We start from the raw sequence: 22,891 nt of genomic DNA on the forward strand, positions 1-22,891 counted from the left end.
TTTTGACTCACTGAATAATGTTCACTCTATCAGTGATATAGAATCTAAACAGTGTCAACCCATCAAAGTTGAAGAGATTATAGTCTATCAAACATCTAAAGAACAATGAATCACCAGGTGTTGATGGAATTACATCAGAATTTTACAAATTATTTTCTGAACAAGTAGCTCCCTTCCTATTTGATGTCTTTTAGAGAGTGTTAAAAACAATGTTCTCCCTCCTACAATGAGTCAGGGGTTAATAACACTGATACCTAAGCCTAAAAAGAAGTGCTGCTCATCGATAACTGGCGTCCAATTTGTCTTCTTAATAATGACTATAAGATATTAGCCTTACTACTTGCAAAAAGAATTAAAGAAGTCCTGGATGCAATCATTGATGAAACACAGTCTGGCTTTATGAGGAACAGACACATTTCTAACAATATCAGACTAGTATTAGACATACTTGACTACTCAGACCTAATAACCAAGGATAGCTTCATATTATTTTTAGATTTTTATAAAGCATTTGACACAGTAGAGCATCAGTTCCTCTTCCACTCCCTTGAGAGACTTGGTTTTGGGGATGTTTTTCTATAAGGCTAATAGACTCTCTATACAAATGGTAACAGCTCTATCAAATTGAAATATGACACCTCACCTAGATTTGAGTTAAAGAGCGGAATTAGGAAAGGTTGTCCCATCTCTCCGTACCTGTTTTTGTTAATCACCCAACTTCTTACAAATTATTAAAATAATAGTCCTGTACAAGGTATTTCCATAGCTGGTAAAGACATTCTTATAAGCCAGCTGGCTGACGATACTACACTTTTTCTGAAAGATGCTAACCAAATTCCCATATCGATCAATGTGATACAATCCTTTTCCAAAGCGTCTGGTCTATATTTTAATATTAATAAATGTGAACTCATGCCTGTCAAAGATTGTGTGACACCTTCATATTATGGTATTCCAGTAAAAGAAGAACTTACCTATTTAGGCATAACCATTACAAAGAATGAGAAGTCTAGAAGCTTACTAAATTTGAACCTTCTTATTAAAAAAAACAGAAGAAGCTAAATCAGTGGCTACATAGGGACTTATCTTTAAAAGGAAGAGTCCTAATAACCAAGGCTGAAGGTATCTCTAGACTAACATATGGCGCTCTATCTTTATATCTTGACGGTAAAATAAGCAAGGAGATAGACCAGATGCTTTTCAACTTTCTGTGGAGAAACCGTACCCATTACATTAGGAAAACTGTTGTATTGAACACTTATGAGAATGGTGGGCTGAATTTTCTGGACTTTACTACCTTAAATAATACTTTTAAGATCAATTGGATAAAACAATTCTGAAGAAGACTGCATCATGTCTTCTCTACTTTTGGTGGCCTTAACTTCATGTTGGTTTGCAATTATAATATTGACAAAGTTCCAGTGACACTTTCTGCTTTTCATCAGCAGGTTTTCTTGTCATGGTCCTTAATTTGTAAGCAGAATTTTTCTCCACACAGATATTGTATATGGAATAATCTGGATATATTATATAAAAATACTTCTTTCTTTTTAGAATATTGTTTCCGAAATAATATCCTATTGGTGAGCCAACTGGTAAATGCAGAGAGTCTTTTACTCAGTTATAAGGAATTCTTATCACTTTACAAGGTCCCTGTAACACCTAAAGATTTTGCAATTATCTTAGATGCCATTCCCTCAGGTGTTGCTTTATTATTCAGGAACGTGTCAAGACCCTCAGAGCCTACCTTCCGTTGACCCTGTTGACTCATCAGTAGGAAAGATTTGTTTCTCTTTTGGTCCATTCAACAACAGAGCGGTACGAACCTTGTTTCAGCAGGATGTTGTATCTATACCTTATGTCATGCCTTATTGGAATGGATTTATTGCTAATATCTGTTGGAAAAAAGTTTAGATGTTGCCATACACATACCTACTTGTTAACAACATTTTTAAGGAAGTTTCCTTTAACATTATTCATAAATATTATCCTGACAACCACTATATGAAGAAGTTTAAGGATAACATCAACTCAAATTGGTCCTTTTGTAATGACCAATCAGAAACAGTGTTGCATCTTTTTTGGCATTGTATTCATGTAAGAAAACTGGCAAGACATCAGTAGATTTATAATTGAACACATTTGAGGATCTTACACTATTGTGGAGAGATCTACTGCTTGGATTCTTTACCTATGATAAAAATGTTTCAGCTTATTTCTATGTCATTAATTTCATTATTCTTTTGGCCAAATTTCATATTCACAAATGTAAATTTACAAACAAAACACCAAATTTTCTTACCCTACAAAAATAAATTGAACTGTATTTTAAGACAATTAAATACTCTAACAAAAAAGCTGTTAAAATAAGTGTATGTATGTCCCTTAAGGTCATTGTGTAATGTGATATTGTACCCCCTAGCCCAATTGTCCTTTTGTATATTATTTATATATACTTGTGTTCCCACATGTACTTCCTATATTGATTTCTTGTTAATAAAATAAAAATGAAACTGGTATATTTTTCTATTTATGCCAGTTCCTTTCAGCCATTTGGGCATGCCTTTTATTTATGTCCAGGATTCGAGATATGTTATACCAGGGGTACTTAAATACTATTTTAGAAGGTACGGTCACACACATCCTAGCTACTGGTAGCTCAAAGGCCGGCAGATGGTGGTAATACTATAGTCGTTTAATCTTACTCTCCAAAGGGAATGCAAAGATTTTAATAACCAAACCAAGATAGACCACAGCCTGTCATTTCCAATGGGAACAGATGAGTCATAGTGGGCATAACAAGCAAGGAGGTGAGCAGAGCCAAGTACGTGCTAGCGATATCCTATTGGCCCGTTCTAGCATACATCTGCATTTTCCGTTAGGGAACCCTACTCTGTGAAATGTGTGCAATAACTCAATTCAACTTTGCACTCCTAAACAAGACATTTAAAACTTTGGCAAAGGCTAAAGTCTACAAAACTTAGTCCACTCTGTTCATAACAGATTATAGTTTTGGGAACAGAACTATTGAGATAAAATGTTTCATTTGCAGAATGTAGGACAAAATCCATCTTCTTCCACTGCCCGTCAGTGGGCTTCCTCGTGGAAACGCCAAGCAGATGCTTCATATTTATACATCCAGTGAAATGTCTCTTAATTTATTTATTTTTAATATATGGGGAAAAAAACATACAATATACTTGCAGTGAAGCCACTCAACAACCAAATCGCATTATTCATCTAACAGACTCCCATCCACAGCGTTCTGTGGGGAATGTATGCATACACTCAAGTCCCTGTGTACCGGTTCGTTCTCTATAGAGGCTAATGCTACTTCCTGATATTGCGCCCCATGTTGAGCCTGGGGTAAACAGGTTCTACAACCTGATTGGCTGAACGCAATAGCAACATCCAGAACTAGCATTCCTAGGCATTACCCATTATCCAGTGTGGTGGATAATGGGTAATGACTTCCCGCCGTCAAATTGAGTTCTAGGAGGAAATCTTCAGATTTGCAGCCTGAATGGAGAATGCTTTAGGTACGAACCGGTCCACGGGGATACGTGTATTAGCCGGCTGCATGCATTCCCTTCGGATGGTAAGATGGAAGGCTTCAATGTGGCCATCTGCCAGCCTTTGGCCTAGCTAGGTGACAAAGGTCCAGATGGATATTGTGATTTGTCAGTGTAGTAACAAACCCCCACCTCTCAACAATGCGACCCCCAAACTGTTCACACATCTTGTTGGCAGATTTTCTTTTTTTTCCGGTTTCAAAGCTAATTTCCTGCAGTTCTATACATCTTGCCATGGGGCAGAGAGAACATTTAGCCATTTTAAAGCAAAATTCCTGGAATTCTAACATTTCCTGCCATTTCTTGTGTATTGAGATACTTGGGTAAAAAAAATAAAAAATATTCAATTGGGGCTCCTGGGTATGTAACTTGTCCATGAGAACTACAAGATTTGGATAGCAGCTTAGCCTAAATTACCTACCTAGATAAGGTGGATTAATTGGACATTTCTGACCACTTATAGTCAGCTCTGTTAGTGAATGACAAAAAAAAAAAAATGCCCACCAAAGGTTTTTCTTTTTTTTTTGTCTGGACCCACGGTCTGTATTGACCCCGTTCTGGGTCTGAATACGGACTGCAGTCCACCTATCAGTATGTGAGTGGAGCGAGATTCCCAAAGGCTGGAGCGTCGGCCTTGTCGCCCACATCATGAGCTCAAGGCATGCCCGGCCCAGCATGCATTTGTAGTCTACTTGTGTGCTGCAATAGCCCCTTACTTTAGCTACTTTAGTTTGCTAAATATTTTCATAAAAGAAACTGTTATAACACAGTTGCAAATCAAGGTGACTTACAAAGATGAAGACTAAGGGAGGGAGTGCAGTGATGTGTTTACACCTAAAAAATCATTTGTGACAGGCTTAAAGTCATAAACAGCACTGTGCTTCAAGCATTGCTAAGAGCTGCTGGCAAACGCAGTAAAGTACTGTTTGAATGAATGCTTACGAGCCTGCTGCTGTCTACCACCGCTCAGTCAGACTGCTCTATCAAATATCAAATCATAGACTTAATTATAATAATCACAGAAATACGAGCCTTTGGTCATTAATATGGTCAAATCCGGAAACTATCATTTCGAAAACAAAACGTTTATTCTTTCAGTGAAATACGGAACCGTTACGTATTTTATCTAACGGGTGGCATCCCTAAGTCTAAATATTGCTGTTACATTGTACAACCTTCAATGTTATGTCATAATTATGTAAAATTCTGGCAAATCAGTTCGCAACAAGCCAGGTGGCCCAAACGGTTGCATATACCCAGACTCTGCTTGCACTGCACGCAAGAGAAGTGACAATTTCCCTAGTTAATATTGCCTGCTAACATGAATTTCTTAACTAAATATGCAGGTTTAAAAAAATATACTTCTGTGTATTGATTTTAAGAAAGGCATTGATATTTATGGTTAGGTACATTTGTGCAACGATAGTGCTTTTTTTGCGAATGCGCTTTTGTTAAATCACCCGTTTGGCGAAGTTGAAGTAGGCTGTGATTCGATGATAAATGAACAGGCACCGCATTGATTATATGCAACGCAGGACAAGCTAGTTAACTACACATGGTTGATGATATTACTAGGTTAACTAGTGATTGTGAAGATTGATATTTATATATATATATATATATATATATATATATGTTTGTTAGCTAGCAACTTACCTTGGCTCCTTGCAGCCACGAGGTCCTTTTGACGCTGCACTTGCGTAACAGGTGGTCAGCCTGCCACGCAGTTTCCTCGTGGATTGCAATGTAATCGGCCATAATCAGCGTCCAAAAAGGCTGATTACCGATTGTTATGAAAACTTGAAATCGGCCCTAATTAATCGGTTGACCTTTATTTCCAACCGTGCAACTCTGCTCACATACTCTGCCACCTATTTAGTATGGCTTCCGTTAGACAGTGTCAGCTGTGTCTGCCACCTTAGCTGAATTAAACCTTGAATTTGATCTCCCTTTACTCCACGACACATGATATGCAGGATTTCCGTTAGCCGGTAAAAGTTGATAAATAAAATGGGGGCCGGCCAATTGTCCAGGAGAAGAAAAAAAAATTGCATTGCAAAATAATGCTTTTTAGCCTATTCATTGATTTTAAATAACAGTTGATGGAAATACATTTGGCTGGTCATGCTTATTGGCCTATAGATCAGTTTGCATAATTTAGTGGAATTCAATTGGTATGTGTGTATTTTGTTAGTCAATATGTTTATCACACATACAGACCCTATGAGTGGACAATCTGTCAGACAGCGTGAGAGCTGCTGCTGGAGTGAAACGTGCTTTTATAAGTCCAATCATTTCGTAACAATTTTAAATGCTATCGCGTGTTAAACAGTTTTGATGGCCTCGATTAAAAAGGGCTAGGTCTACTATATTTGCCATTCAAGTGCATATACTAGTCATATTAGCAACCCACGCTAGTTGTTGCATCTTTAGATCTCCCCTCTTTCTACGTTTCTAACGGATCTTTTCATCTCTGTCACATGAAAGGTTAAATAAAATAAATGATACCGCTCGCAAAGCGGTGCGCTTTTGACAAGTGATTTACATTTACATTTATGTCATTTAGCAGACGCTCTTATCCAGAGAGACTTACAAATTGGTGCATTCACCTTATGATATCCAGTGGAACAACCACTTTACAATAGTACATCTATATCTTTTTTTGGAGGGGGGGGGGTTAGAAGGATTACTTAATCCTATCCCAGGTATTCCTTAAAGAGGTGGGGTTTCAGGTGTCTCCGGAAGGTGGTGATTGACTCCGCTGTCCTGGCGTCGTGAGGGAGCTTGTTCCACCATTGGGGTGCCAGAGCAGCAAACAGTTTTTACTGGGCTGAGCGGGAACTGTGCTTCCGCAGAGGTAGGGAGGCGAGCAGGCCAGGGGTGGATGAACGCAGTGCCCTTCTTTGGGTGTAGTGACTGATCAGAGCCTGAAGGTATGGAGGTGCCGTTCCCCTCACAGCTCCGTAGGCAAGCACCATGGTCTTGTAGCAGTTTTCCCGCCAGTTGCATTATGGAACAAATATTTGCACGTAGCCTACTGCCTGTGCGCATTGCTGCGCTTATAATGTGAAGAAATAATAGTTTGTCAACATTTAAGCTAAATGTGCTGATCTATTGCATAATCCTCAGTGCTTTTATCGTCCCATAACTGTCCCAGAGTCTGTTTGGAATAGGCTATTTCTTTCTCACACAGAACGACAAGCTGATGAATAGAATGCCAACTTTTCTACTATAGGGGATATTAGATTTACATAGGCTAGTGATTTTGCTGTTCATTACTAGTGCTGTTGGCTGAGGAAAAGTAAATGTGGCAGTTCTTCTAACATCGTCAAAGTGCGCATTGGAGTTCGGTAAGAAGGATGCACACCGTGATTGTGGTATATAAATGCTAGGGCTGCCAAGTAGTGTAATTGCAGCATTTATGATGAGTAGTGTATACATACTGTACGGTGCTGCATGGACACAGCTTTATGTAGACATGAGTTATATTAGCTATGATTTTAGAACTTCAAAGACTAAGCTTTTTACAAATGATTTACTTAGAATTCCTGCCTTTGTTTCATTGCAGCAAATAAAGTTACTAGTGATGATGTGGGTGAACATGGTTTTGTAAATGATTCAATATATATATTCCATACCAGTGGCCTATTGCTTTCTTTTAGTTCATTTCATATCTTTTTTTTGCCATTTCAGAGATGCAGTTGCGGGTAAATCAGAACTTCCACCCAGAGAGTGAGGTGAACATCAACAAGCTGGTGAACATCAAGCTGACTGCATCCTACACCTACCTCTCTCTGGTATGGTCTATATAATATGTATAGTGCATTCGTAAAGTATTCAGACCCCTTCGCTTTTTCCGCATTTGTTACAGCCTTATTCTAAAATTGATTAAATGAAAATTTGCCTTGTCAGTCTACACACACTACCCCATTATAACAAAACGAAAACAGGTTTTTTAGAAATGTTTGTAAATATCTTATGTAAAGTTAATTTTTTTATTCTTAAGTATTCAGACCCTTTGCTATGAGACTTGAAATTGAGCTCAGGTGCATTCTGTTTCTACAACTTGATTGGGGTCCACCTGTGGTAAATTCAATTAATTGGACATGATTGGAAAGGCACACACCTGTCTATAAGGTCCCACAGTTGACAGTGGATGTCAGAGCAAAGACCAAGCCGTGAGGTCGAAGGAATTGTCCGTAGAACTCCGAGACAGGATTATGTCGAACGCACAGATCTGGGGAAGGGGTACCAAAAAAAAAAAAACTGGGCAATCGGGGAAGAAGGGCCTTGGTTAGGGTCATGACCAAGAACCCGATGGTCACACAGACAGAGCTCCAGAGTTACTCTGTGGAGATGGGAGAACCTTCCAGAAGGACAACCATCTCTGCAGCACTCCACCAATCAAGCGTTTATGGCAGAGTGGCTAGACAGAAGCCACTCTTCAGTAAAGACACATGAAAGCCCGCTTGAAGTTTTCCAAAAGGCACCTAAAGGACTCAGACCATGAGAAACAAGATTATCTGGTCTGATGAAACCAACATTGAACTCTTTTGCCTGAATGCCAAGCGTCACATCTGGAGGAAACCAGGCACCGTTCATCACCTGGCCAATACCATCCCTACGGTGAAGCGTGGTGGCAGCATCATGCTGTGCGGATGTTTTTCAGGGACTGGGAGACTAGTCAGGATCAAGGGAAAGATGAACGGAGCAAAGTACAGATCCTTGATGAAAATCTGCTACAGAGTACTCAGGACCTCTGACTAGGGTGAAGGTTCACCTTCCAACAGGACAACGACCCCAAGCACACAGCCAAGACAACGCAGGAGTGGCTTCGGGACAAGTCTCTGAATGTCCTTGAGTGGCCCAGCCAGAGTCCGGACTTGAACCCAAACGAACATCTCTGGAGAGACATGAAAATAGCTGTGTAGCGACACTCCCCATCCAACCTGACAGAGCTTGAGAGGATCTGAAGAGAAGAATGGGAACAACTCCCCAAATACCGGTGTGCCAAGCTTGTAGCGTCATACCCAAGAAGACTCGAGGCTGTAAATCGCTGCCAAAGGTGCTTCAACAAAGTACTGAGTAAAGGGTCTGAATACTTAAGTAAATGTGATGTTTTTGTATTTTTATACATTTGCTCAATTTCTAAACTTGTTTTTGCTTTGTCATTATGGGTATTCAAATCAAATTTTATTTGTCACATACACATGGTTAGCAGATGTTAATGCGAGTGTAGCGAAATGCTTGTGCTTCTAGTTCCGACCATGCAGTAATATCTAACCTAACAATTTCACAACTACCTTATACACACATTAAAAGGAATGAATAAGAATATGTACATACAAATATATGAATGAGTGATGGCCGAACGGCATAGGCAAGATGCAGTAGATGGTATAGAGTACAGTATATACATATGAGATGAGTAATGGTGGGTATGTAAACATTATATAAAGTGGCTAGTGATACATTTATTACATATATTTTTCCATTATTAAAGTGGCTAGAGTTGAGTCAGTATGTTGGCAGCAGCCACTCAATGTTCGTGATGGCTGTTTAACAGTCTGATGGCCTTGAGATAGAAGCTGTTTTTCCAGTCTCTCGGTCCCTGCTTTGATGCACCTGTACTGACCTCGCCTTCTGGATGATAGCGGGGTGAACAGGCAGTGGCTCGGGTGGTTGTTGTCCTTGACGATCTTTTTGGCCTTCCTGTGACATAGGGTGGTGTAGGTGTCCTGAGGGCAGGTAGTTTGCCCCCGGTGATGTGTTGTGCAGACCTCACTACCCTCTGGAGAGCCTTACGGTTATGGGCCTAGCAGTTGCCGTACCAGGCGGTGATACAGCCTGACAGGATGCTCTCAATTGTGCATCTGTAAAAGTTAGTGTTTTTGCTGCGCCTTCTTCACCACGCTGTCTGTGTGGGTGGACCATTTCAGTTTGTCCGTGATGTGTACGCCGAGGAACTTCCACCCTCTCCACTACTGTCCCATCGATGTGGATAGGGGGCTGCTCCCTCTGCTGTTTCCTGAAGTCCACGATCATCTCCTTTGTTTTGTTGACATTGAGTGTGAGGTTATTTTCCTGACACCACACTCCGAGGGCCCTCACCTCCTCCCTGTAGGCCGTCTCGTCGTTGTTGGTAATCAAGCCTACCACTTTAGTGTCATCTGCAAACTTGATGATTGAGTTGGAGGCGTGCATGGTTATGCAGTCGTGGGTGAACAGAGAGTGCAGGAGAGGACTGAGAACGCACCCTTGTGGGGCCCCAGTGTTGAGGATCAGCGGGGTGGAAATGTTGCTACCTACCCTCACCACCTGGGGGCAGCCCGTCAGGAAGTCCAGGACCCAGTTGCACAGGGCGGGGTCAAGGCCCAGGGTCTCGAGCTTAAAGACGAGTTTGGAGAGCACTATGGTGTTAAATGCTGAGCTGTAGTCGATGGACAGCATTCTTACATAGGTATTCCTCTTGTCCAGATGGGTTAGGGCAGTGTGATTGCGATTGCGTCGTCTGTGGACCTATTTGGGCGGTAAGCAAATTGGAGTGGGTCTAGGGTGTCAGGTAGGGTGGAGGTGATTTGATCCTTTACTAGTCTCTCAAAGCACTTCATGACAGAAGTGAGTGCTACGGGGCGGTAGTCATTTAGCTCAGTTACCTTAGCTTTCTTGGGAACAGGAACAATGGTGGCCCTCTTGAAGCATGTGGGAACAGCAGACTGGCATAAGGATTGATTGAATATGTCCGTAAACACACCAGCCAGCTGGTCTGCGCATGCTCTGAGGATGCTGCTGGGGATGCCGTCTGGGCCTGCAGCCTTGAGGGTTAATACGTTTAAATATTTTTCTCACATTGGCTGCAGTGAAGGAGAGCCCGCAGGTTTTGGTAGCGGGCTGTGTCAGTGGTACTGTATTTTCCTCAAAGCGAGCAAAGAAGATCTTTAGTCTGTCTGGGAGCAAGACATCGTGGTCTGCGGTGGGGCTGGTTTTTCTTTTGTAGTCTGTGATTGACTGTAGACACTGCCACATACCTCTTGTGTCTGAGCCGTTGAATTGCGACTCTACTTTGTCTCTATACTGACACTTAGCTTGTTTGATTGCCTTACGGAGGGAATAGCTACACTGTTTGTATTCGGTCATGTTTCCGGTCACCTTGCCCTGATTTAAAAGCAGTGGTTCGCACTTTCATTTTTGTGCGAATGCTGCCATCAATCCACGGTTTCTGGTTGGGGAATGTTTTAATAGACGCTGTGGGTACAACATCACCGATGCACTTGCTAATAAACTCACGCACCGAATCAGCGTATTCATCAATAATGTTGTTCGACGCTATGTGGAACATATCCCGGTCCACGTGATCTACGCAATCTTGAAGCGTGGAATCCGATTGGTCGGACCAGTGTTGAACAGACCTGGGTGCTTCCTGTTTTAGTTTGTCTATAGGCTGGGAGTCGTGGTCAGCTTTTCCGAAAGGAGGGCGGGGGAGGGCCTTATATGTGTCGCGGAAGTTAGAATAACAATGATCCAGGGTTTTGCCAGCCCGGGTTGCGCAATCGATATGCTGATAGAATTTAGGGAGCCTTGTTTTCAGATTAGCCTTGTTAAAATCCCCAGCTACAATAAATGCAGCCTCAGGATATGTGGTTTCCAGTTTACATAGAGTAGAATGAAGTTCTTTCAGGGCCGTCGATGTGTCTGCTTGGGGGGGAATATACACAACTGTGATTATGATCGAAGAGAATTCTCTTGGTAGATAATGCAGTCGGCATTTGACTGTGAGGAATTCTAAGTCAGGTGAACAAAAGGACTTGAGTTCCTGTATGTTGTTATGATCACACCACATCTCGTTAATCATAAGGCATACACCCCCGCCCTTCTTCTTACCAGAGAGATGCTTGTTTCTGTCGGCGCGATGCGTGAAGAAACCAGGTGGCTGTACCAACTCCGATAGCGTGTCTCGAGTGAGACATGTTTCCGTGAAACAAAGAACGTTACAGTCTCTGTCTCTCTGGAAGGTAACCGTTGCTCGGATTTCGTCTACCTTGTTGTCAAGAGACTGGACATTGGCGAGTAGTATGCTCGGGAGTGGTGCGCAATGTGCCCATCTACGGAGCCTGACCAGAAGACCGCTCCATCTGCCCCTTCTACGGCGCCGTTGTTTTGGGTCGCCGGCTGGGATCCGATCCATTGTCCTGGGTGGTGGGCCAAACAGAGGTTCCGCTTCGGGACAGTCGTATTCCTGGTCGTAATGTTGGTGAGTTGACGTTGCTCTTATATCCAATAGTTCCTCCCGACTGAATGTAATAAAACCTAAGATTTCCTGGGGTAACAATGTAAGAAATAACACCAAAAAAAAAAGATAAACTGCATAGTTTCCTAGGAACGCGAAGCGAGGCGACCATCTCTGTCGGTGCCGGAAGTAACATTATTAGTATTGTGTGTAGATTGAGTGGGACATCCCCCGATTTAATCATTTTTAGAATAAGGCTAACAACAAAATGTGGAAAAAGTGAAGGCGTCTGAATACTTTCTGAATGCACAAAACATTAAGAACATCTGCTCTTTCCATGACAGACTGACCAGGTCAAAGCGATGATCCCTTATTGATGTGACTTGTTAAATACACTTCAGTCAGTGTAGATGAAGGGGAGGAGACAGGTCAAAGAAGGATTTCTAAGCCTTGAGACAATTGAGACATGGATTGTGTGTGCCATTCAGTGGGTGAATGGGCTAGACAAAAAATATTCAATATTAGGAAGTTGTTCCTAATGTTCGGTAAACTCAGTGTATATCTTTATTTTCATTTATTACCCCTTTTTCTCCCCAAATTCATGGTATCCAATTGTCTCATCGCTGCAACTCCTGTACGGACTCGGGAGAGGCAAAGGTCGAGGCCGTTTGTCCTCCGAAACACAACCCGCCTGCGACAGAGCCTGGATTCGAACCCAGAATCTCTAGTGGCACAGTTAGCACTGCAGTGCCTTAGACCACTGCGCCACTCGGGAGGCTGTACTCAGTGTATATCTAGCCCCTTATCTGCTCTAGCTTACTCCGATAGGGCCCTCTCTCCTAAATGTTCTCTTATTCTTCCCTCGCCATGTTATTTTCATGTTTAGTTCTTTGACTTGCACTGGCTATTTTCTACTCTGTACTCCACCATGTTATAAAAACGTGATCTGTTGATTCTGACCTGTTTTTATCTAATGTGTATTTCTCTGTTCTCGCCCAGGGGATGTATTTTGACAAGGACGACGTGGCTTTGCGTAGCTTCTCTATTTTTTTCCTGGAGCGCTCTGTGAAGGAGAGGGAGCAGGCAGAAAAATTGCTGGAATACCAGAATATGAGAGGCGGTCGCGTTCTTCTTCAGCCCATCGCTGTAAGTTACTATTTCTCCCCGGTTAACTACAAAACATGCTCACTCCTATTTTGCTTTTAAGGCCTTTGTACCTGAGATTGTCAGCTGAATTTCCTGTCCTGGAATTGCCCTCTTCCTCATTATCATAATTTGCCTGATTCTGTTTTCTCCATTTTTGTTTTGTTTTCCCAGGTTTCAGTGTTTTTTTGGGGGGGTGGGGGTTGCGCTCAAAATCACTTTTTTAATAGGACATCCGATTTTGTTTTTCTAAGTCTACAGGAAAGCTTAAAATCACATCAGGAGTCCACCTTGAGGTCTGGGGAATTCATTTTTAAATAAAATCAAAGAAATGTAGGTGTGGTTACCCTTTAAATGCAACGCCCACCAGCCAGAGACCATTGTTCGGTTACCTGTGTTTCTGTAGCGCTCATGTGATTGCAGGGTTTTCAGAACAAATGCCCACTGGATTGAAGCAAACAATCATGATATCCTTAGTTAACATTGAATTGGTAAGATTTTTAGGAAAGCCTTTCCATCCGCCAGCGGACGGTTATCATTATCGCTAGTGGCTACGCAAAGCATAGACTAGGCATATGCGCACACAACGCACACACAGACGGCATTCCTGTGCCATTTCAGAAAGTTGCAGGGAAAAAAATGAATCGCATGCATTTCGTTCCCTATGAGTCCCACCTTGACGCTGGTGTGATTTTTACTTATAACCTCTTAAACATATTCTGCATCCATTGGTACCAACCATTAGTGTGTGTAAATAACGGGCTGAGCTAGAGTGGTATTTATGAGACAAGGACTCAAGTCCAAATGGTTTGAGCTTTTAGTAGTTTGTATCGATCTATGAAAAGCTGAGACTCTCAAACACGCACATGTAACATGTTTTGCTCATTTCCGGTGCGTTCACAAGCTACGCGAGTCGTTAGAAGATCATATGAAATCCCAGGACATAGTGTAATACTGTAATAAGCTCACTTAGTTGCTGTCAAACGCCACACAGTTGTCACTGACTAGTTGGATATTAATTTCCCACTGAGCAAACCATTTCTGTACATAGCACTCCTTTACATTTATTTTGATCAGATTTTTTGCTTTGGCAGACATTTGTCAATAAAAACTGCTGGCTAAATATCCTGAGAACTATCATAAATCACATTGGCCTGTCTGCAACAAACTTGAAATATTGTATCAACTGGGTCTGGCTCGAAGCTCATGCTAACAAAACTTGCAACATTGTATAAAATATTCTGGGCCCTCAGTTTCCCGCACCAGTGAGCTCTGGACAGACACAGCTGTAGGCTATTTGTGCACAGGATAAGTAATCAGGTAGGCCAATTTATTATTTGACATTTCCACTGGATCAGAGCATGACATTTTTCCCTTTCACACACAATGGTTATCGAAAGGGAGAGGCTGGAAAGATTTTTCAAATAGAGGAATTATCATTCTCAGTGGAAGTAAAAACAGACTGTTTACTTGCTGTTAAGGTGAAGAAAATTACTTTGAGAAGCTCGACATCTCATTAGCGGTGGTGAGTTAAGGCCGACTATGCGTAATCAGGTGCGTGTCCTTACTCAACTTTGACAGGAGCGCCCCAAACAAAAGACAATTAATAAATTGACAGAACTTGTAAATGGAATGAAATTAACCAGTCTAGCATTGGTTATGCGCTCTGCAAACAACGTGTCCACTCCGACAATGAGAAAAGACTGCCATCCCTGTGGCCTTCGCAATGGATAAGTCCACAGAGTCAGGCGTGAATCAAAAAAATATTTGCGACTGATCTACAAATTTTTTTTTGTCGACCAATAGCCCATTATTGACCAAACAATCAGCCAAATGGGGTCAGCCCTACTTCGCTGCACCATTTTTTGTCTTTGATAGGCTCTGCTCATTCCCGTGCCATTTATACACCCATAAACTGATAACTCATAATGTAACTATTACTAGCTTGCTCTCTCCCTGCGTTTCCTGAAAATGTATCTGATATACAGTGCATTCAGAAAGTACCCTTGACTTATTCCACATTTTGTTACGTTAGCCATTTTTCCCCCTCAATCTACACACAATACCCCATAATGACAAAGCAAAAAACAAGTTCACACTTTTGCAAATGTTTTAAATAAACATATCACATTTACATAAGTATTCAGACCCTTTACTCAGTACTTTGTTGAAGCACCTTTTGGCAGCGATTACAGCCTCTAGTCTTCTTGGGTATGACGCTACAAGCTTGGCACACCTGTATTTGGGGAGTTTCTCCCACTCTAATCTGCAGATTCTCTCAAGCTCTGTCAGGTTTGATGGGGAGCGTCGCTGCACAGATATTTTCAGGTCTCCAGAGATGTTTGATTGGGTTCAAGTCCGGGCTCTGGCTGGGCCACTCAAGTACATTCAGAGACTTGTCCCAGAGCTACTCCTGCATCGTCTTGGCTTTGTACTTAGGGTTGTTTTCCTGTTGGAAGGTGAACCTTCACCCCAGTCTGAGGTCCTGAGCTCTCTGGAGACGGTTTTCATCAAGGATCTCTCTGTACTTTTCTCCGTTAATCTTTCCCTCGATCCTGACTAGTCTCCCAGTCCCTGCCGCTGAATAACATCCCCACAGCATGATGCTGCCACCACCATGCTTCACCGTAGGGATGGCACCAGGTTTCCTCCAGGCGTGACGCTTGGCATTCAGGCCAAAAAGTTCAATCTTGGTTTCATCAGACTAGAGAATGTTATTTCTCATGGTCAGAGTCCATTTGGCAAACTCCAAGTGGGCTGTCGTCCCTTTTACGAAGTGGCTTCCGTCTGGCCACTCTACTATGAAGGCCTGATTGGTGGAGTGGTGCAGAGATTGTTGTCCTTCTGAAGGTTCTCCCATCTCCACAGAGTAACTCTGGAGCTCTGTCAGATTGACCATGGGGTTCTTGGTCACCTCCCTGACCATGGCCCTTCTCCCCCGATTGCGCAGTTTGGCCATGCGGCCAGCTCTAGGAAGAGTCTTGGTGGTTCCAAACTTCTTCTATTTAAGAATGATTGAGGCCAATGTGTTCTTGTTTACCTTCAATGCTGCAGCAATTCTTTGGTACCCTTCCTCAGATCTGTGCCTTGACACAACCCTGTCTCGGGGCTCTACGGACAATTCCTTCGACCTCATGGTTTGGTTTTTGCTCTGAAATGCACTGTCAACTGTGGGACCTTTTTATATAGACAGGTGTGTGCCTTTCCAAAGCATGCCCAATCAATTGCATTTACCACAGGTGGACTCCAATCAAGTTGTAGAAACAAAGATGATCAATGGAATCATGATGCACCTGAGCTCAATCTCGTGTCTCATCTAAACCTGTTTTTGCTTTGTCATTATGGGGTATTGTGTGTAGATTGATGGGGGGGGGGCTATTTCATCCATTTTAGAGTAAGGATGTAACCTAACAAAATGTGGAAAAAGTCACGGTCTGAATGCACTGTAACTAGCTAGTTATTTAAAGTGAAACTGCCAGCATTTTACCAACATGAAAACTTACTAAAATCTGTTAATATACACCACCAGGAAGAATGACTCTTTTAATTCATTTCCTGACAAGCAAGCACTTAGATATGGTCATATTCACGTTTTCATAAATTCTTAGTATATGTAATTCTCAGTCATTTTAAGGCATTTGTGAAAATTCTATAGCAATATAGAGTGGGAAAGCGGCGGTGCGTTTGGACAATTTAATAGACACTGCAGTAAATAAAACCTAACAAAAACATCTGTCTCGTCCATTTGCCACACAGGCCTGCCATCATTCACTTTAAACTGGACTGTGTGTTTACAGGCAGTTGCAACAGTGCGACTTCAGATCATTAGAACACATTCGCCAGAAGCCACAAAATACACCAGAATGGATTTCTGCAAGTATGTCAATGCCACAGGAGTCGTCCTCTTACATTTGGGAACTTTACAGTCCTATTGATCAAACAACCATGACAAGTTAGGCTCTCTCCCTTAGGTATGCACAACAACAAGATCAACAACTAATGCTAGCCAGAGCAAGATGAGCTAAAATCGAACAAAGTAACATTAGATAAACCCTCTCAAACTGTTTCAGCTAGTTGGGTGTCAAAATTGCACTGATAAACAATGGGGAATTGTAGATTACTCATCCTTCTGCAGCTTGCCTGCACCCAAGCTAACTGGCTAAAGTTGGCTAGCTAGCTACTTCCAGACACAAATGAGAGAACACCTCACACGGACCATTTGACTCACCTTAGCAGAGCTGGTTAGCTAGGCTGTTTACATGTTATCTAGAGGGTTCGTGACTAACTTTTAATTTTTTTTGCCTACTTTTACTGACACCGGTCATATTCAGCCTATTCGTAAATTCCTCAGTTATTCTGCACTAGCACATTCAGACGAGTGCTTTGAAATCGAAGTAGATAGCATATCTCTTGCGTTCGCAAATTCACACTGGCTAACTGGATAGCAGTCGTTCAAGTTCTTGCTAGCTAACCAAATGACACCTGCATCTCTAGCTGTGTATAGCCACTGAAAAACAATGAGGGGAAAAAGTCAGTCACTCCTCCCATGACATGACATCTTCCTAGCAGCTAGTTAGCGAACGTTAGGCTGTGTTTTTAGCTTGCTACATAAATAGATACGCTAACCTATTAGCCACGTTGTAGCTGATTTGTGATTATTGCCCTTGCTAGTTTGATTGTATTTACATTCCCAGCCTTTGTCTGTTTTTGTCCAAAATATTGAGTCATTGAAAATGAAACCGTGCATCCCGAATGGAGGCAGCAAACATTGTACCAGGCCAGCTGGGATTTACAACCTTATAGCAATAATTTTTTGGACTACCAAGAAATGTATTGGTGAATTATACACTGCTCGAAAAAATAAAGGGAACACTAAAATAACACATCCTAGATTGAATGAATGAAATAATCTTATTAAATACTTTTTTCTTTACATAGTTCAATGTGCTGACAACAAAATCACACAAAAATAATCAATGGAAATCCAATTTATCAACCCATGGAGGTCTGGATTTGGAGTCACACTCAAAATTAAAGTGGAAAACCACACTACAGGCTGATCCAACTTTGATGTAATGTCCTTAAAACAAGTCAAAATGAGGCTCAGTAGTGTGTGTGGCCTCCACGTGCCTGTATGACCTCCCTACAACGCCTGGGCATGCTCCTGATGAGGTGGCGGATGGTCTCCTGAGGGATCTCCTCCCAGACCTGGACTAAAGCATCCGCCAACTCCTGGACAGTCTGTGGTGCAACGTGGCGTTGGTGGATGGAGCGAGACATGATGTCCCAGATGTGCTCAATTGGATTCAGGTCTGGGGAACGGGCGGGCCAGTCCATAGCATCAATGCCTTCCTCTTGCAGGAACTGCTGGCACACTCCAGCCACATGAGGTCTAGCATTGTCTTGCATTAGGAGGAACCCAGGGCCAACCGCACCAGCATATGGTCTCACAAGGGGTCTGAGGATCTCATCTCGGTACCTAATGGCAGTCAGGCTACCTCTGGCGAGCACATGGAGGGCTGTGCGGCCCCCAAAGAAATGCCACCCCACACCATGACTGACCCACCACCAAACCGGTCATGCTGGAGGATGTTGCAGGCAGCAGAACGTTCTCCACGGCATCTCCAGACTCTGTCACGTCTGTCACATATGCTCAGTGTGAACCTGCTTTCATCTTTGAAGAGCACAGGGCGCCAGTGGCGAATTTGCCAATCTTGGTGTTCTCTGGCAAATGCCAAACGTCCTGCATGGTGTTGGGCTGTAAGCACAACCCCCACCTGTGGACGGCAGGCCCTCATACCACCCTCATGGAGTCTGTTTCTGACCGTTTGAGCAGACACATGCACATTTGTGGCCTGCTGGAGGTCATTTTGAAAGGCTCTGCAGTGCTCCTCCTTGCACAAAGGCGGAGGTAGCGGTCCTGCTGCTGGGTTGTTGCCCTCCTACGGCCTCCGCCACGTCTCCTGATGTACTGGCCTGTCTCCTGGTAGCGCCTCCATGCTCTGGACACTACGCTGACAAACACAGCAAACCTTCTTGCCACAGCTCGCATTGATGTGCCATCCTGGATGAGCTGCACTACCTGAGCCACTTGTGTGGGTTGTAGACTCCGTCTCATGCTACCACTAGAGTGAAAGCACCGCCAGCATTCAAAAGTGACCAAAACATCAGCCAGGAAGCATAGGAACTGAGAAGTGGTCTGTGGTCACCACCTGCAGAACCACTCCTTTATTGGGGGTGTCTTGCTAATTGCCTATAATTTCCACCTGTTGTCTATTCCATTTGCACAACAGCATGTGAAATGTATTGTCAATCAGTGTTGCTTCCTAAGTGGACAGTTTGATTTCACAGAAGTGTGATTGACTTGGAGTTACATTGTGTTGTTTAAGTGTTCCCTTTATTTTTTTGAGCAGTATATTAATCATGCATTGAGCTGCATCCATCTATTCTGCCAACAATGCCTTAATGTATGTCATGGAATGTTGAGTCAAATACACCTTAGTTTTAAAACCTCAAGTTGGTTTTGTTGCATAAACTGGGAATTTGATATTTTTGACTAATTTATGATTCTGTTTTTCATATCTGCCAAGTAGTTAAAACGCTTTCAGTTCCACTTTAAGAAAGAAGGCCTGAGGGGGTGTGGAAATGATAGCTAACCAGCCATGTTATTGCAATGAAAAATTAGCAAGCTAGCATCAGCTTTGTAGCGGTAATACTTTGTTTGAAATTCTTCATCCAATTTTCTCATCAACGTCCTGCTGTTGCTTACAAATTATGTGAATGTAATTTTAACAAATTTGATCCATATTTAGCTACATCTCCCTCCCTGAGTTAGCGAAGCATAGTGACCGGCCGGAAGTCAAGCGGAAATGAAACCCCCAATGTGGGAGGTGCTAGAATGCATTCCGTTTTAATGTCGGGCTTTTGTTATTCCGTCTGTTTTCCTCAACGTGGATTTGTCAGGGCCCTACATGCAGTTGTGATACCCAAGTCACTATGCCTGTTTGACTACATTGTAGGCGAACTATGAAGAATCACTAATCTACAAATAACCTTGCATGATGTATCCCAAATAACTACTCTATGTGACCTAGATCAGCGGTTCTGGGCCTCGCCTTGCTCAAACTGATTCCTTCAAATGTGCGGTCTGTCTCTCTTTCAGAAACCCAGCAGGGAGGACTGGCGAGGTGGCCTGGATGCCATCACCTTCTCCCTGGAGTTTCAGAAAACTCTCAACACGTCCCTCCTCGAGGTGCACCGTGGTGCCAACACTCACGCTGACCCCCATGTAAATCCATGATAATTATCCCATTGTGATTAACTGCTATGCATATTTTAATGGATGTTCAGTGTTATTAGATCAGATGTATTTGATAGCCATGTATAATTGAAGCTCATAACATCTATATTTGTCTGTTAGTGATTTGAACAGATTTAAAAAATGAAAAGGAGGAACAGATAGAATGTTGAAAGAATACCTGCAGAAGCGTGTGGCCTCCGCTGCAGTATGCATCTATCTCTATGATGTCAATGCTGTGCTGTCTGTTGCAACCGTGCATGACAATATAACTTTACTTCCTCTTTAGCTGTGTGACTTCCTAGAACAGCACTTCCTGTCCGACAGCCACGACACCATCAAGAAGCTGGGTGACCATCTGGGCAGCCTGACCCGCCTCACTTCCTCTGAGACCCATGGCTCCATGGGAGAATACTTGTTTGACAAACACACCCTGTAAGACTCACAGCAATAAGAGAGCACAGCTTTCACACAGGGACTGGAGTCTGGAGAGTTGTGCTGGGCAGAACGTCCTTTCTAACTGTGCATGCATTTCCGTTATAAGTAGCACTAAAGTGGGATTTAGCAATAGAACCACATACCTCTTACAGTACGTACAGAAAACAATGCAAGACAATGGAACAGTTGAATACCTCAACACCCGTTTACCACTTCTGATGTGAACAATGGTTACCACTGACAAACAAAAATGTGTAATGGGTTCGCACTCAAAAATATGTCACATAAAGCTTACTATTAAATTTTTCTAAATTATTTTCACTGCATCAGGGATAGCGTACAAAGACGTTTCGGCTTTACATCCTTCAGTGTGTAGGTACAATTTTTTTTTAATTCAAAACCGCATTTTTAGAGAACACCCGATGAGCAGCAGGTACTTCTGATCAGGGTTGCCACTCATCTGACAATCAGGTATGTGGCTTTTCTGGCCTACCTGTATACAAATTAGTCACAAAGTAATACAGAATTATAGGGTATGGGAGTGGGTACGAAGGGCAACCGCCCCAGGTGTCCGTTCACCTAAACAACTCTGGTGCTATAAGTCAACTCTGGTTTCTGCCAGAGAGTTGATCAAGCATTCCAGCAGTAAATATGCTTCATTGTGTTGTGCATTCCTACATATTTCTGAATCAGTGCTGTGTTACACCTAGTTTCATTAGTCCAAAAAGCAGCATATGATCAAATATGTTGTAAAGGATTTAAGCAATAGTTGAATTTGAATAAAAGTAACACTATTGATGGCTTTGTCTAATTATTTTCTGGTGGGGTTGGGGTTCCTGGTATTACTGAGTCACTGTCGAGCGAAGGTTTGTTTTACTTGTGACTGCCAGATCTTTTGTTGTTGTATAACCGCACAGAAATATAGGTCTGGAAAATTGGCAGTCAAAACCTATTCAGCACAATTTTTGACAAGATTACCTTAAATTCCACCCATGCATTAATCTCGTTCCCAGACAATTCTGCCCAAATGCGTGAAAGGTCTGGTGGACAAACGCGTCAAACTTGGCCTTCGTTAGCCAATAAAAAGATTTGTGAGAAACTCCCCAACACATAGGCAGTGAGGGGATTCTATTAATGCCCCGGGCGAACCGAGTTTGCGTTGATTGTATCCTATTTGGAACCGGGCTGCCTCCCGGGCGTGAGCCAGGGACCCGTTCTGGCTGACAGCAAAGTCGTCTCAAAACAAAAGTGACGTAGGAATCTGTGTTTTCACATGCAAAAGTGATTGCTTTCTGCCTTCCCAATGAAAACTAGTACTGTATGTTTCTGAACAATGCACCATGCTGCATTGTTGATGATGGTCTTGTTCCATGTATCAACCAATGGTTGCGTGCCACGTCATCAACTGTGCTGTCGGGAACCACATTGCTATAACATGTTGGCTGATACGTAAAATACAAATACAGACGACGTAACACCTGGCATGCGTCAGCAGCGTCTGAGCAGAGGAACACGACCAATATGACCAAGCGGCGCAGGGCTTCGCCTGGTCACGTGACAGGCCATAGCCCGGTTCAACCCAGGGCAGTTTAATAGAACTCCCTCATTGGCTTAATCTACCTACAAATAATCTCCCACAACACTTTCACCTTAAAGCCAAAGTTACACGGAGGGGACACATCAGTCCATCTGTCACATCAAGCACAACCCGCATCCCCTGGTTCTTCTCCGGGACTCCACTGGTCGGCTTCCCTGTGTAGACTTGCATCTTCCAAGCGTAGCTGGATTGTGTGTCAAAGGCGACCCATATCTTGATGCCATACTTTGCTGGCTTGCTGGGCATATACTGCTGGAAAGGACAGCAACCTTTTGACAAAAGAGATTACTATCAGTAATTAGTATCAGTGTCACAGAAAATAATCACATAAATCAATGATATTACAGCAATACATAATAAAATGAACAGTGAAAATCACTTACATTACTGATATGAAAATAAAATTGACCTCTGAATGAAACCAGTTGCTCATCCACTGTAACTTTAGGCCCAGGGTTGTAGAGGTATGGCAGACACTCCATCCACTTCTCCCAGACCACTCTTATAGCAGCCAGTTTCTCTCACAGGTCTTGACTCACGGTTATCAAATCGTAGAATTCTTGAGAAAGTGTAAAAGACTTTCAGTGGCATTGTGGCACGGAAAATCGCCCTTCCAC

The 22,891-nt window shown here is 42.6% G+C and overlaps 1 protein-coding gene across 1 annotated transcript in view; it reads left to right on the forward strand.

The window, feature by feature from the left end:
• Positions 1 to 21,477, forward strand: part of zgc:56095 (ferritin) — a 33,241-nt gene extending 11,764 nt beyond the window's left edge. The window contains exons 2-5 of the mRNA XM_029710677.1: positions 7,266 to 7,369; positions 12,799 to 12,945; positions 20,105 to 20,230; positions 20,529 to 21,477. Of these exons, the coding sequence (XP_029566537.1) occupies positions 7,268 to 7,369; positions 12,799 to 12,945; positions 20,105 to 20,230; positions 20,529 to 20,678 (525 nt within the window). The 5' untranslated portion in view covers positions 7,266 to 7,267 and the 3' untranslated portion in view covers positions 20,679 to 21,477. The remainder of the gene's footprint in view (positions 1 to 7,265; positions 7,370 to 12,798; positions 12,946 to 20,104; positions 20,231 to 20,528) is intronic.
• Positions 21,478 to 22,891: the final 1,414 nt, after the last annotated feature.

The sequence above is a fragment of the Salmo trutta genome, chromosome 2, assembly GCF_901001165.1.
Source record: "Salmo trutta chromosome 2, fSalTru1.1, whole genome shotgun sequence".
NCBI classification, from domain to species: domain Eukaryota; kingdom Metazoa; phylum Chordata; class Actinopteri; order Salmoniformes; family Salmonidae; genus Salmo; species Salmo trutta.